General features: G+C 49.9%; 5 protein-coding genes across 5 annotated transcripts; 2 read left to right on the top strand and 3 right to left on the bottom strand.

The window, feature by feature from the left end:
- Positions 1-757: 757 nt before the first annotated feature.
- LTR84_003328 (uncharacterized protein) lies at positions 758-2773 on the top strand (the record flags this gene model as incomplete). The annotated part of the gene is made up of 1 exon (XM_064846916.1): positions 758-2773. The coding sequence occupies one exon, from the start codon at positions 758-760 to the stop codon at positions 2771-2773; it is 2016 nt and encodes a 671-aa protein (XP_064705269.1).
- Positions 2774-2864: 91 nt separating this feature from the next.
- Positions 2865-3821, bottom strand: LTR84_003327 (uncharacterized protein; the record flags this gene model as incomplete). Its single annotated transcript, XM_064846915.1, has 1 exon — positions 2865-3821. The coding sequence occupies one exon, from the start codon at positions 3819-3821 to the stop codon at positions 2865-2867; it is 957 nt and encodes a 318-aa protein (XP_064705268.1).
- Positions 3822-4675: 854 nt separating this feature from the next.
- On the bottom strand, positions 4676-5888 carry LTR84_003326 (uncharacterized protein; the record flags this gene model as incomplete). Its single annotated transcript, XM_064846914.1, has 2 exons — positions 4676-5330; positions 5413-5888. 2 exons carry the CDS (start codon positions 5886-5888, stop codon positions 4676-4678), a joined length of 1131 nt encoding a protein of 376 aa, XP_064705267.1.
- A 1383-nt stretch (positions 5889-7271) lies between these two features.
- On the bottom strand, positions 7272-8668 carry LTR84_003325 (uncharacterized protein; the record flags this gene model as incomplete). The annotated part of the gene is made up of 3 exons (XM_064846913.1): positions 7272-7703; positions 7756-8229; positions 8294-8668. The coding sequence occupies 3 exons, from the start codon at positions 8666-8668 to the stop codon at positions 7272-7274; spliced, it is 1281 nt and encodes a 426-aa protein (XP_064705266.1).
- A 2606-nt stretch (positions 8669-11274) lies between these two features.
- On the top strand, positions 11275-12735 carry LTR84_003324 (uncharacterized protein; the record flags this gene model as incomplete). The annotated part of the gene is made up of 1 exon (XM_064846912.1): positions 11275-12735. One exon carries the CDS (start codon positions 11275-11277, stop codon positions 12733-12735), a length of 1461 nt encoding a protein of 486 aa, XP_064705265.1.
- Between the last annotated feature and the right edge of the window lie 333 nt (positions 12736-13068).

The following is a 13068-nucleotide window of genomic DNA, read 5'->3' as shown; positions in this document are numbered from 1 at the left end:
GTGATGCTAGACGCCCAGACACCGGAAAGGATGTATGTACGTTTTGAATCTGCATGTCTCAGAAACAAGGCCAAGATTGAGCCTTTTGCCAGTTGTTCTTGATGCTCATTTCAAGTCTGAATGCCGCTGTCTTCTCTCACAAATGAAATTATGCTCCAGCCAACACCAACGAAAGTGGTCTAATTCCCAGTGGAGAAACGCCACAGTCTTAGGCTCTGGCCACCCCGAGACATCAAGGCGTTTTTCTTGCTCAACCCGGTATAGCGCGTCAAACTACTTACGCCTCAATTGCCTCGGTTCTGGGAGCAACTCCTATTTACGCAAGCCACAAATCTTTTGGGGATATCCATTTTCACATTTTCCATCTCGTCGTATATCCACAACTCGCCTATCGTGGCCATATGGACCCTTCGAGGCTCTCGCTAACGTCTTTCCCAGTTAGCCATGTTGTTTTATGTGGGCTGGAGAGAGCTGCCATGTGTGCTTTGCGCCGTGCTATTATCAAACTGACTCCATCATCAGTCCGTACGTGTTGCCCAATGACAAGTAAAGCCGGTAGGTGAGCTGAAGATTTTGAGGAGACCATCTGTGAAATTGCTGTAAAAAGGTAGCGACCTTGAATGGCGTGGCCATGGGTGGTATAATCCCTAAAGTCGAAAATTCCCCAGACTACTTCTTCGACGACTATTGTCTCCATGTTAATTGTGCTGTTCCGCTCGACTCTTCATTCATCTGACCCCCGGCCATTTCAATCACGATGGAAAAGACAAAGGGCTTTGGTGACTCGGTCATAGAATTGACAAATAATGCATCCAGTTCGCAACAATCTAACCAGTCTTTCAATCACAATACGGTCCCAAATAACGCCCCTCTCCCAACGACAGCATGGCCGCAAGAGCCGGTGGCACTGGTGCCAGACAAAAATTCGTCACTTCTTCTGAATTTATTCGATGCAGTTCTGTTGTTCGTGCCTTTTGTGCTCTTTGCTAAGGTCGGCCTGGTCATTGGGGCATGGTACATTGATCGAAACCACCGCGGCGTCGACCTCGATCTTGTGAGCAAATTGACTCTGTTCTTGCTAGAGTTCAATGATCAGATGGTTACAGCATTCACCATCATTTTCGTCACCATCATGTCAACTCTGGTACGCAGATATGCCCTCTGGAAGGCACAGGAAGGTGCATACGTCCCTGAACTTGAACAACTCCAAGGAAGCATCAGTCTACCAAGCACTTTCAAGCTCATCATTTCCCTACGTGCTTTCACTCTGACCAGTGTCGCCCTTGTTTCTGTTTGGTCCTTTTACTATCTAGGAAGTCAGGCCAGCAAGAGGGAGTTTGAACAAGTTTCCTCGGCGAAATTTCACAAAATGGTGGGCTATACTGGTGGTCCAGATTACCTCTCAGGACTCAACCCGGCATTCGTCAGCGATCCAGACTCACAGCCCTTTTCCATAAAAAGAGTCGATTCTGATTTCTGGTTCGCGATGGCGTGGAGTGATCAGGTCCAACAGCCAAACCGATGGGGAACTGATTCAGCTGGCTCGGCACTAATTCCCGACCTGAACGCCCTTCTTCGTACAGGATACTACCTTGAACCCGGCAATTGGGACATACATATTCCAACTCCTGGTCGTCATGGCTGGGTGGATGTTTCGAAGCAATCACTCATTCAACAATTCTACTCCTCATACACTGGACGGCAGGTCTGGTTCCAGAAGCCCAAGCTTGTCACAAATGGTCAACACGACTACCAAGTAAACAGTTTTCTTGGGGATTACACGGTAACAACCAGCTATCTTGACGTCGGATGTAGCGCGCCCAATCTTCTACCCTTCGAATCCTTCCCCAATGGAACTTATCTCAGCCAGGGAATCAGTATGAATATGACTAAGCCGCGAGATGATGCCCCTCGAGATTCCCAATCACAGCCTCTCAGAGAATTTGAACTTTGGATCCGGTGGCCTGCAATCAATGACATCCCAACTGCTGGCAGCTCTCAGCAGATATGCAATATTTCTTCTGTAAATGTCGATATGAAAGTCCACTGTCAGGAACTAGGTTGCTACCCTCGACAACTGCGTTATGCAAGCAACCAAAGCCCCGAGAATGCCACATCCTACAAGACTCCATTCGACGATGACGCATTTGCAGCCAAGTTTTTTTCCGAGCTTCTGCTCGCTGATGGTGTGCAGGGCAGTATCTCTGTGGTGACGCAGATGACTGAGGTCCTAAGTGCCTATTCCACCACTCTTGCTTCCATACAGTCCAGTGGTGAATACAACATCGATTCGGCAAGAGCGTTCAATAAAACGTTGACTCAGTACTTCAATACCTATTACATACTCAGCCAACAGAACACCTATGTGAACCCCATCTGGGGCGCTCCGGGTTTCCAACCAGTCACGGTTGATGGTGCCTTGTACGATCCACATTATGGAATTTCCTGGCCCTGGATCGCCGTCGACATTGTGTCGTGTGCCATTTTACTGGCCGCATCGATCATCGCGTGCTGGCTACGGAGGAAGACGCTTGCACCAGATATCTTTGGATATGTCTCCAGTCTTACGAGAGACAACCAATACCTTCAGGTTCCGGATAATGGAACAACACTGGGTGGGATCGAGCGTGCGAGGCTGCTCAAGGGTGTCAAGGTCAAGATCGGCGATGTTTCTGGACCTGACGAGCCAGTTGGGAGAGTCGGTCTGGCACAGGTAGGGTCCGGAGTCCCGGTGCAGGTGACCAATTTACGGCCGACCACGACCTATATATGATCACGGGGGAGGACATGAATGATGAAATAGCACATACATAAGCGAATCCAGAATGCAACATAGACTGAATCATTTCGAAGTCACTACCAAATCACCGTCCATCCTCTATCTCCTTCCACATCTCCAAACAGGTCTGATTGAACTCGTCCGGAAACTCCCAATTGCAAGCATGACCCCCTCTTGTCGTGCGCCACGTCGCTCCAGGAATCAAGCCACACAACTCGCGCGACAGCGACACGGGGATCAAGATATCATCTTCGCCAGCAAGCACGACAATCTTCGGTCCTCCCTGGCTCTTCAATGCCGCCAGCTTCCCGATCTCCACTCTCGAATCAAACACCAGGATGGCATTCAACTGCGCCAGGTACGCATTCAGACCCATCCCGCCCGCGTCGATGTCGTCCACAGTCTTCAAATCATCATCGAGCGCCTTGATCTCGCCCTGCCGCGCCGCATCGCCCCAGTACTCGGGACTGAAACACCACAGCAGGGTATCGCGCAGCACGGTCCCGACAGACATGTTTGTCGCGACATCGCGCCAGAACTCGAACATGCGAGTGCAGAACGGGCCGGGGAAGGCGTACGTGCAGGCGAAGGTGATGCTCAAGACATTGATGGCGGCGGGCAGGCGCTGCGGCAGTACGTGCTCGAGCGTGAAGCTCTGCGCGATCATGCCGCCCATCGACACGCCGAGGATGTGCACGGCGCCCGTGATGTTAAGGTTCTTGTTGGTGAGCAGTGACGCCAGGTCCGACGCCATCAGCATCGTCGTGTACACTTCCGAGGGGCCCGAGGGCCGTGAGGAGCCCCCGAGTCCTCGGTTGTCGTATGTGAGGACGGCGTAGCCCGCGCTTGTGAGGGCGGGGATTTGTGCCGCCCATGATTCCTTGGGGTCTGCTAGGCCGTTGACGAAGATGATGGTCGGTTTAGGTGTGGGTTGGGGTTGCGAGTTCGTTTGAGCGTGGTAGATGGTGTAGGCAATTTGCACTTCGGGTGAGACTTGGTGGATGCCAGATGTCGATGCGGATGGGGCTGAGACTGACGCCATGGCTGCGAGTTCAATAATGGGTGCTGAAGCCTGCTTTGCAATTGATGGTGAGGTGTTTGTTGTCTTATTTGTGCCTGTCCTCCGGAGAGATTGGTCTTGAATGTTCGAGTTTGATAATCTTGAGAAAGATACTCAACTGAACGGTCTCTTATCTGCTATACGCCTCCTGTCACCTGTACATGATATACCTCCTGGTTCACCGAAGCTCTGGGCACGACAGGCAAATGGTTATCTTTCGTAGCTATTGGAGTCATGATATATGAGTTTTTCTTGCTTTGATTTGGATGGCAGACCTTCCGACGCAGATGCCCGCAACCCATTCCCGCCGGAGGATTTTCGACCACTGTCTACTCATGCAGAGATCGTATACCACTAGCACATCAACAATCGCCGAAGCGTGGAGCAGATCTCACGATGCCAACCAAGGATCTCGCTTTCGCCTGAAGTAGAAAACTGGGTCAAGAGCAAGGCATCTATAGGATTCTGTTTCATTTTTGGAATAATCTCTTGATACCTATCCGGATTACAGGTAATGGACGTTTCATGCGTTGAGCACATCACTGGTATTTGTTAACATCGCTCTCCTGCTCTTTGAAATACAAACAAATCAATGAAAAAAAAGTCCACTGAAAATCCGGGGACATTTCCAGTAGTACCCAAGAACCCACTCCAATACCCTGTTGATAGTCGACGGCCCCAGCTCACATCTCCATTCTCCATAATCATCTATTCCTACGAAGTTTGTCCCCGAAGATCGCTCTAAAGTCCCCCCGAACCCCATAAATTGTATGCCTGACAGCGCAGAAAAAAGAAGAAGCACATCACAGAATATTCGTTCTCGAATCGTTATACCTTTAACGATCAAGCTGAGCCAGATTTCCCTCGTCGTGACCATCACCCGTCCAGGTGTGGCTCCAGTAAGTGATGGTGTAACTCGGCCAGTGATCGGTCGCCAACAACAGCTTACACTTGGTAGCATTGAACGTCTTCTGCGTGGCCCAGCAGACGGAACGGAACGCCTCACCGTCTCGCTGCCACGAGTACGGGTAGATGTACTGGAAGGGCAGGACTTCGACGGAATGGCCGAGGCCTTTGCGCGGGGTGAACTGCTTCGCGGCAGGGATCTTGGCGACGTGCTTGTCGAGCGCGTCGCCGAGGTATTTGCCCTCGGGCGAGCTGTATTCACCGTAGGTGTAGTAGAGTTTTGCCGGCCCTGTGACGGCTTCGGCGGACCAGTGTTCGGGCCCGTCCGAGACTTCTTTCATGACCGATTCGACCAGCAGCAGGAAGAACGGATGTCCCGGTGTCGATGCCATCCAGGCGTTGGGGATCGAGTTGTCGAAGTCGTTGTCCGTGCCCATTCGTCCGAAGAAGGCTTTCCGCCCGCTCTTGTGCATGTCGTGTGTCGTCAGCGGACGAGGTTTTGCGTGGGACACTGTTGAAACGTTGTACGACTTGAAGAGTTCGTCCGAAGGGAGGAGGCATTCGACGTCGAGATCGGCGTACACACTAGATAGAAGAGGAGGAGGTCAGTCAACCAAGAAAGACATGACGAGTTTATTTTCTGATGTGTTGCGACATCTTTGCTTACCCTCCGAACATATGCATGTATAAATTCCGCACCAGGTCAGCCCGATAGATCACGCCCGGCAAGGCCTTGTACGTCTTCAACAGCCACGGGAAGTATTGTTTGACCAGCTCTTCGTTATCCTTGTCCGTCCACAGCACCCACTCCCAGTCTGGGTGCGCTCTTCTACACGTTGCACTCCATCGTTCCATTTTCGCCGGCAGTTCCGTCGAGGACCAACTCTGGTGGAAGAGCTTGGGTATCGTCTGGAGGTCTTTGGATATGGGTCTTTCTAGTAGCTGCTTGGGTGAGAGATATCTCGCCTTTGTTTTACTCGTTCTGTGTTGTCCCACGGTCGGTGTATAACTTTGCCCGGTAAAATACAGGGTGGACAGGGCGGCTATCACTAGGAAGACGACCCATCGTAATGATTTCCGATTGCCGTAGAACTGTTGGAGTGCGTTGATGCCTCTTTGTGATGGGCTGTCCATCTTTTCCATGGTCGATAGAACGACAAATGCAGTATCGACTCTTTCAAAACGTATATCCTCCCGATACTCTGGCTGAACGTGGAAGCATGTAAGAATTCAGTCTCCGACCAGGTAGGAATGCACCGCACGTGAAGATAGGACTGCGTCAGTTAATTAATTAATTAATTCGCTTCAGCAAGTTCACCTTTCAGGGATAAGGGTGCAAGCCCCCAGCAAGGGAGGGACAGGAGAGGCTTGACCGCTCTGAGCATGGCTTGTTCAGGGGTCTGCGATAAGTTATGAGACGCCGAAAAGTGCACGGTCAGCCGCAACGAACAAGATATGTGGCTGGACTGGCTGGGACCAATCTCCCCAGTTGAGAGACAGAGTCAGAAGTATCCGCGATCCAATCTGTGGCGGATCTCTCACGGAGTACACTGTCAGGTTGTCAATTGCCCCGTCGATTTATTTTCTGTCTGCTCCGCTTGAAATGGGAAGCAAGCCTTGGTGTTGGAGGAAACCATCAAGCAAAGCGTCATCCCAGGGAAAAAATCCACGCCAGCTGTCGGTCGAGATGTCCGTCATCCCTGATCCTGACAGTCAAAACTGCCATTGGCCTTCTGGAGGATTCAGGGGTATCCTTTTTTGTGGGACCCGATTTGATCGATCGGGATAAGCGCAACGCGTCTGGACGACTGCATTTGCATGAAACGCGTCGTGCTCACATGCCACAAAAATGAGTTGTTGGTACATAGAAACTACCATCCAATATGTCTCTTACTCGTACATTATACAAGATCGAGGTATGGAGATAGTGAGCGACAAACAGAACATGTCCTCTATCCTTTCTAGACCTTCGTTCCTCCATTTACTCATCTCCTCATGATGCAGGAATGCCTCCATCTGGAGGAACCTGGTACTAAAATTCGCCAAAAATCGTCTCTCTGCTTTTGGTACCAGAGTGTGGACCAAAGTGCTCACTGATACTTCCTAGAGTACTACCACATGTGGCTGCTTCTACCACAAAAAGGTGTCATGTAATGCACATCTCTCCGCTGTAATGTGCACCCCGCCAGTTGGGAGTCTCCGTTTGGATCATCTGAAAGCTTCCAGTCCATGGATGTCTTTCATTCGACAGGGGCATATGCAACATAAACATCCAGCGTAGTGTTGTCTCCCAGTATGTGATGATGCTGGCACCGGCGGCGGTGGTTTACTCCTGACCAAAGAAATTTGGATTCGTTGTGAACTTGCGTGTAGCAGGAAAATCAACGGCAATTCAGTATCGCTGTGGCAATGAGGAGTAAACTGCAAGTTCCGTGATACAACGTGGAGTCGGACTGGAGCAAATGGGCTCCTAACGTTCGAGAGGAATCTGGTTTCCATCCAAAGTCGCGATTTGATAGAGGCTGCTCATTCGATTCCCTCTTCTTCCTTCTCCCATTCCACTTCCACATCCGCCTCCTCTCCCTCTTTCGACTTGGGTTTCGGCAAATCCTCGACACGCAAAACTTCAATGTGGCCAACCGCAGCTCCAATCTCCTCGATATGCATCTCTGCGCCGGTGATCTCTGGGAATTGGCTGTCGAAGATTGTCTCTCCGCGGAGAAGTCTATCCATGTTGAGACGTGTCGAATAGACAATGTGCTGAGACCTGGCCTCTTCAACTGTTCTTGCATCATCATCACCATATCCAATATCGCTGTTTTTGCTCGTATGGCCTGTGGGTCGCGAAACTCCTATAATTTGAGGAAATACCGATATGCATGTGTAGTTGACACTTTTATCCATGCACATATTAGCATAGCCCCAATCTACAGGACTGTTGTAAGGCATCATAGACATCTGTCACATATCAGCTACATTCGGCCAGCTGTCAGAAAGATAATAGACTCACGTGGTAGAGAGCCTTCCGTGCACCTTGCTGTGAAATGGCGTACGCGGCTGTACATATCCCTCCTTTGGAATTAAAGACAATCCGAGTCTGATTGTCACCCGATGGACCGCCTTGCCAATGCTCCATATCCGGTTCATCGACATTCTGACGATACGATGGGGGCTCGACAGTCGGGTCATTTGGAATAACGAACATGCGCCGATTGTCCTCCTCGTGATACCAAGTGCCACAGTGACCAATCCAGAGAATATCCCAATGGTCACCATACGGTGAATGTGCCTTCTCAGCGTGAGTTGTGTTTGATATGTACCTGGAGCCTCTTGCAAACTGAACGAGTTGACTCTTCAATGATACGTCCCAGTCAGCGTCATCTTCGAATATCAGGGCCGAGGCAACGTCCTCGTGGACGATTTTTTGGAGCACATTCAGATGGGCTCTCCAACAGCCGATGGCATTAACCGCCTGATTCATGGTCTGGGAGTCATCCATGTCAATCGGGAACTAATATACTTGACAGATCTGGTTCAGTTCAACTTACGTGGGGCAGTGCTTTAGCAGGAACCATTTGCCCCTCCACGCCGTCGATTTGAGTGTATTTGATTGACGACAGTGCTGCTTGCATGGCGAAAGTATCCCGCTTGTCGGTGCGTGTAGGCAGTGAAATCATGTATATTTCTTGGAATCCTAATGTTTCATTCTGGATATGTTGTAGCATCTTATCCTTGACAAAGGTGTCATGGTGAGGCTTGGGAGGCTTCTGTCGCGCAGTCTCGTCCAAGTCATCGTCAACGTCTGGATATGAGAGACTATCCGATTCGGGAGAAGGCGTTCGAAACGAAGTATACAGTAGAACGAAGGTGATCAAGGCAGCTACGATTAAGAAGTTCTGTCGCACGGGCGTCGTTGACAACATTGTGCCTTAGCGAGGGTAACAAAGAATAAGGAAATGGAGAGCCCGCAGAAATGCAGACTGTCACTCCACCGAGCTGACATATGAAAAATTGCACCTAGCTCGATTGACAGGTGGGCAATGGGCATTGATTAATGACGGCCCCTTAACGAGATGTCGAAACTGGAGTAACTCCACGACTCGGGTGCCCGATGCAGTGAGCAAGCCCAGATTAGCATGGGGGAGGAGGGGACTCTGGCTAGACACGTTACGAGAGTTCGTAGCCGTGCTCAGACAAGAAATCAATTAACGTGGCGGTCGATCCAAGGGGCTCATTAGTGTTCTTAACAGCATGCCGACGAACTCGAAAAGGGTGATGCTCGTCATCCAATGGAAAGGCACCCGAAATGGTGGTAGAATCTCACCCCTTACTCCGGAGGTGACCGATACACATCTTCGTCAATCGTGAATCTGTTTGTAGGAAATGGTCCCGTGTTTGGACTGTTCTGGGGATGCTGACTTTGAATTATGCCGGGCGCAGGCTGGATAAGCAGACCACCTACCTAGATTGGGGCGGATCGGGATAGCGTCTGACCCAGAGCTTCAGCGGGCTGGCAGAAGGTTCACGCTATCACTATGCTGTGGATGAAGCAAATTTCGGAAGGGACAGTCAGTTTGCCAACAAAGCCATGATACCGAGTTGTCGATAAGTAAGCAAGAAAAGTACCGAGTGTCGAGTTCGGATAACTTGTTGGTTGCTGCTCTTCAAGCTCTGACTTGTCAGGTCACACTTGAGAGTACAAGTGGAACGAGGTAGAATGTCTCAGCAAAGGTGCAGAGTCTCATACTGACAAACTTACATGTCACCTAACGCTGTACATTGCCGATTTGGAGGCAGATCCTCCAGGATCCAGATGGTGAATCATAAAACATGTAGCAACGATATGTCGATGGAAGTGAGAAGGAGTGAAAGGTTTTATTCTTTCTCGGAGTTACTGCGATCCTTGCCAGCCGGTCGTTCTCTCCAATGCCCTCCACTATGACAGGGGGCCTGAGGTGAATTACATGATTGTTAGAGACAAGCAGGACCACCAAGTACTGGCTTGCGTGTTCCTCATACTCGGTACTATGGTATGAAGAAGGGTGATTACAAGCTAGTCACAAGCAATTGCTTGTAGCATCTGTCAAGACTCGATAATGGGTGGGTTAGATACCTTGGATGTGAATTATTAACGACATACGAAAAGTATGGATATGATTATTGCCAACAAAGCATCGCAAGTGTCACCTGGCATCCTGCATTTTGTATTACCTCAGATGATTTTCTCGTGTGAGGACTGCGGCTATGGAGTGCTTACTCTGCCTCAGTATCCGTACTAGCAGGTGTCCGTATTGTACGTGCTCGTTTAATCAATGGTAAGGCTGTACGAAGGATTTTTAAGCCTTCCGCCCTTGTCAACGCCACCGGAAACTGTGCATATCCTGTCAACATTTCCTGATCCTGGAAGGATGATTAATCTAAATAACAGATATTGCAGATGTGGCGGTGTGAGATTTGCAACTTGGGAGGTTCAAACCTATCCGCATGTCGCTTGGAACGTGGTACTTGATCTATACATGACATTCATTGATGTAGCTACCTAGGTAGGCACCTAGTAAACTATTGAACCTCACGTGCTTGTTGCCTGAAATAAGGAGGTACGAGTACATTCGGGGAAGCAGATGGGAGCGGTTAGGATGGGTCAGATGGATCAAGGGGATCTTTAGAGGCCAAACCCAAGCACCTGCAAGCCGCTTGGGGATGGTCTTAGGTGGGACCTTGGGGGGCCTTTCAGCCCATAAGCAAATTGGCCAAGCTGTAAAAACTCCTGCCAACCCTTCTGCCGTTAGATACTACTGTCTTCACTCCACTCCCAAGGCCAAGCTGAAGGCTTAACTGGGACTGACCAGGCTCCATGTTTCATCTGCATGGTCTGTCCTCACGCCGACTCATTCCTTTCGGCCTTCTATTGTGCCTCATCCAGTGAGAAATTTCGCACTGGCTCCTGTTCATCCTTACTCATACCCAAAACTGCTGTTGGGGCGGTATTTTTCGGCCCATGGCCAACATGGTTGGTTGCTTCGCCTCTCTCCTAGCTTCTGTATTGCTAAGTCAAACATGGCTTGGACTTCATCCCTTGAACACAGTTTTGGAAGGATTCGTTCTCGCCTCCTTCGTTTCCCCATTCTCACCTGTTTTGATGAGACCGAGTCCAACTCACGGCCAATGTCGCCATCTTGTCCCAGAAATAGCCCCCAGGAGGATCTGCTGGCTTACCTACTCCCTGGTCGTCCAGCGGGTCTGCTCCGGGGGAGTCTAGAAGTCGTTTAACCCCCTGCCGTTACCTTTGCTAACAAAACCCATCCCATGCTCTCAAGCTTCAACAGTTTTTTTTTCCATTTCATCTCTTCTGTCCTCTCGCTTGATATTTGGGTCTTTTCTCTCGTCGATCTCTTTATTTCATTAGGTGTTGATCACCTTGTTCAGTCAGCTTTATTGTCTTGGATTGTACTCTCAACTGGCCTCGTCCCGTGATATACGGCAGCCTTCTCATCACTTCCAACGTCACTCGTTGTTCCAATCTCTCATCATGGATGCCAACAAGAACATGAAGTACGAAGTCAATGACTTTGCGTCCTCCACGGGCTCTGCCACCCAGACACCTGGATCACCGACTCATAACCGATCTTTCACGCCCATACCTCTCCGATCAAAGACGCATACCTCGATGGAGCTCGACGACTTTTTCAAAGGCCCTCGGGACATGTACCACCATTCCAAAGTGCCTTATTTCCTTCGATTACACGGCAGTGTTGCTCCCAAATTGATAGTCCCGCTTTTGTTCGTCGCGGCTTATTCCTCCGCCATCACTTGTATCGATCGCTTGGTCCACCCAATTGGTATCAATCCAGTTCTGCTCACCGTCACCGGTTTCGTGGTCGGTTTGGCTCTGTCTTTCCGTTCCACCACGGCGTATGAAAGATATAGCGAGGGTCGGAAGTATTGGTCCCAGCTACAAATGACCAGTCGTAACTTGGCCCGTATCATCTGGATCCACTTCCCGGAGAGACATGCGGAAAGTCGTGAACTAGGAAAAGCCGACGTGCTTGCCAAACTAACCGCCATGAATCTCATCAACGCCTTCGCTGTCTCCCTGAAACATCGACTTCGCTTCGAACCCGCCGCCGACTACCCTGATCTTGCACCGCTTATTGGAAGTCTCCGCATTCTATCCCAAGAGGCTGACGCCGATGCTTTGAAGCCCAAAGACCCATCTCCATGGAAAGCAGCATCAGAATATCTCGATATCCCATTTGGACTGTCGAATCCTCGCAAGGTCATCAAGCAAAGCAAAGATAACTTGGGAAACATTCCACTCGAGGTTCTCAACTATCTCTCTGCCTACATCGAGGAATGCATTTCAAATGGAACACTGAAGGTTGCAGCCCAGCAGACACAAGTCATGAACGCTCTGGCAGTCTACGGTGATATTCTGAGTGGCACAGAACGAATTCTGAATACTCCCGTCCCACTGGCTTATTCCATTTCCATCAGTCAGATCACTTGGGCTTATATCTTGGTTCTTCCTTTCCAGCTGCTCATTGCCCTCAAATGGGTGACAATCTTCGGTACTATGCTGGGTGCTTACATTGTCTTGGGTTTGGCTGCCATTGGATACGAAATCGAGAATCCATTCGGTACCGACGTCAATGATCTTCCACTGGACAGTTACTGCCGAGAGCTCGCCGGTGATATCGACGTGTTGACCTCCATCCCTCCCCCAAGCACCACCAAATTCATCGCTTCGGAAGCCAACAAAGTTTTGTACCCTCTCAGTGAGAGTGGCTATCGCAGCTGGGATCAAAAATCCGTCGATGACATCCGACGTGCACTGAGGTCAAAGGCATCCACTCATGCTGAGAGCGTCGAGCTTGAGAGAGCGGCAGCTCAGATCGAAAGCACCGAGGCCGCACGTGAGGCTGCTCACAAGCAACAACACGAGCAACAATCAAAACAAGACCGCCCCATGGATGCCGCTGATGCAGTCTGAAACACCCAAACCAGTGAGCTCAATGCTGCACCTCGATCCCTCGAGTAAAGAGGGAAAAGAAAAAGCCGTGTCGCCAGTAATCAGGCGTAAGTCATGAATTTTGCTGCAAGTTTAGCGTGCGTCGAGCGATGGAGAACGGGTGGAACAAAATTGAATCAACAACGAAAAGAATGTTGTAACATAACTGATTTCCGGGGCGGACTGGTTGGGAGTTACTGAGTTTAATCAGACTTGGGAACTTTCCTTTATATTTCCTGAACAGGCAGGCCATATGCATCAAACCCTCCATGGTAGTAGTTCATAAAGAAAAATCCAAAGCAAATTATAGTTCTC

This window comes from Exophiala bonariae (assembly GCF_035927105.1).
Source record: "Exophiala bonariae strain CCFEE 5792 chromosome Unknown scaffold_16, whole genome shotgun sequence".
Lineage (NCBI taxonomy): Eukaryota > Fungi > Ascomycota > Eurotiomycetes > Chaetothyriales > Herpotrichiellaceae > Exophiala > Exophiala bonariae.
This window is presented reverse-complemented; position numbering and strand designations above follow the sequence as displayed.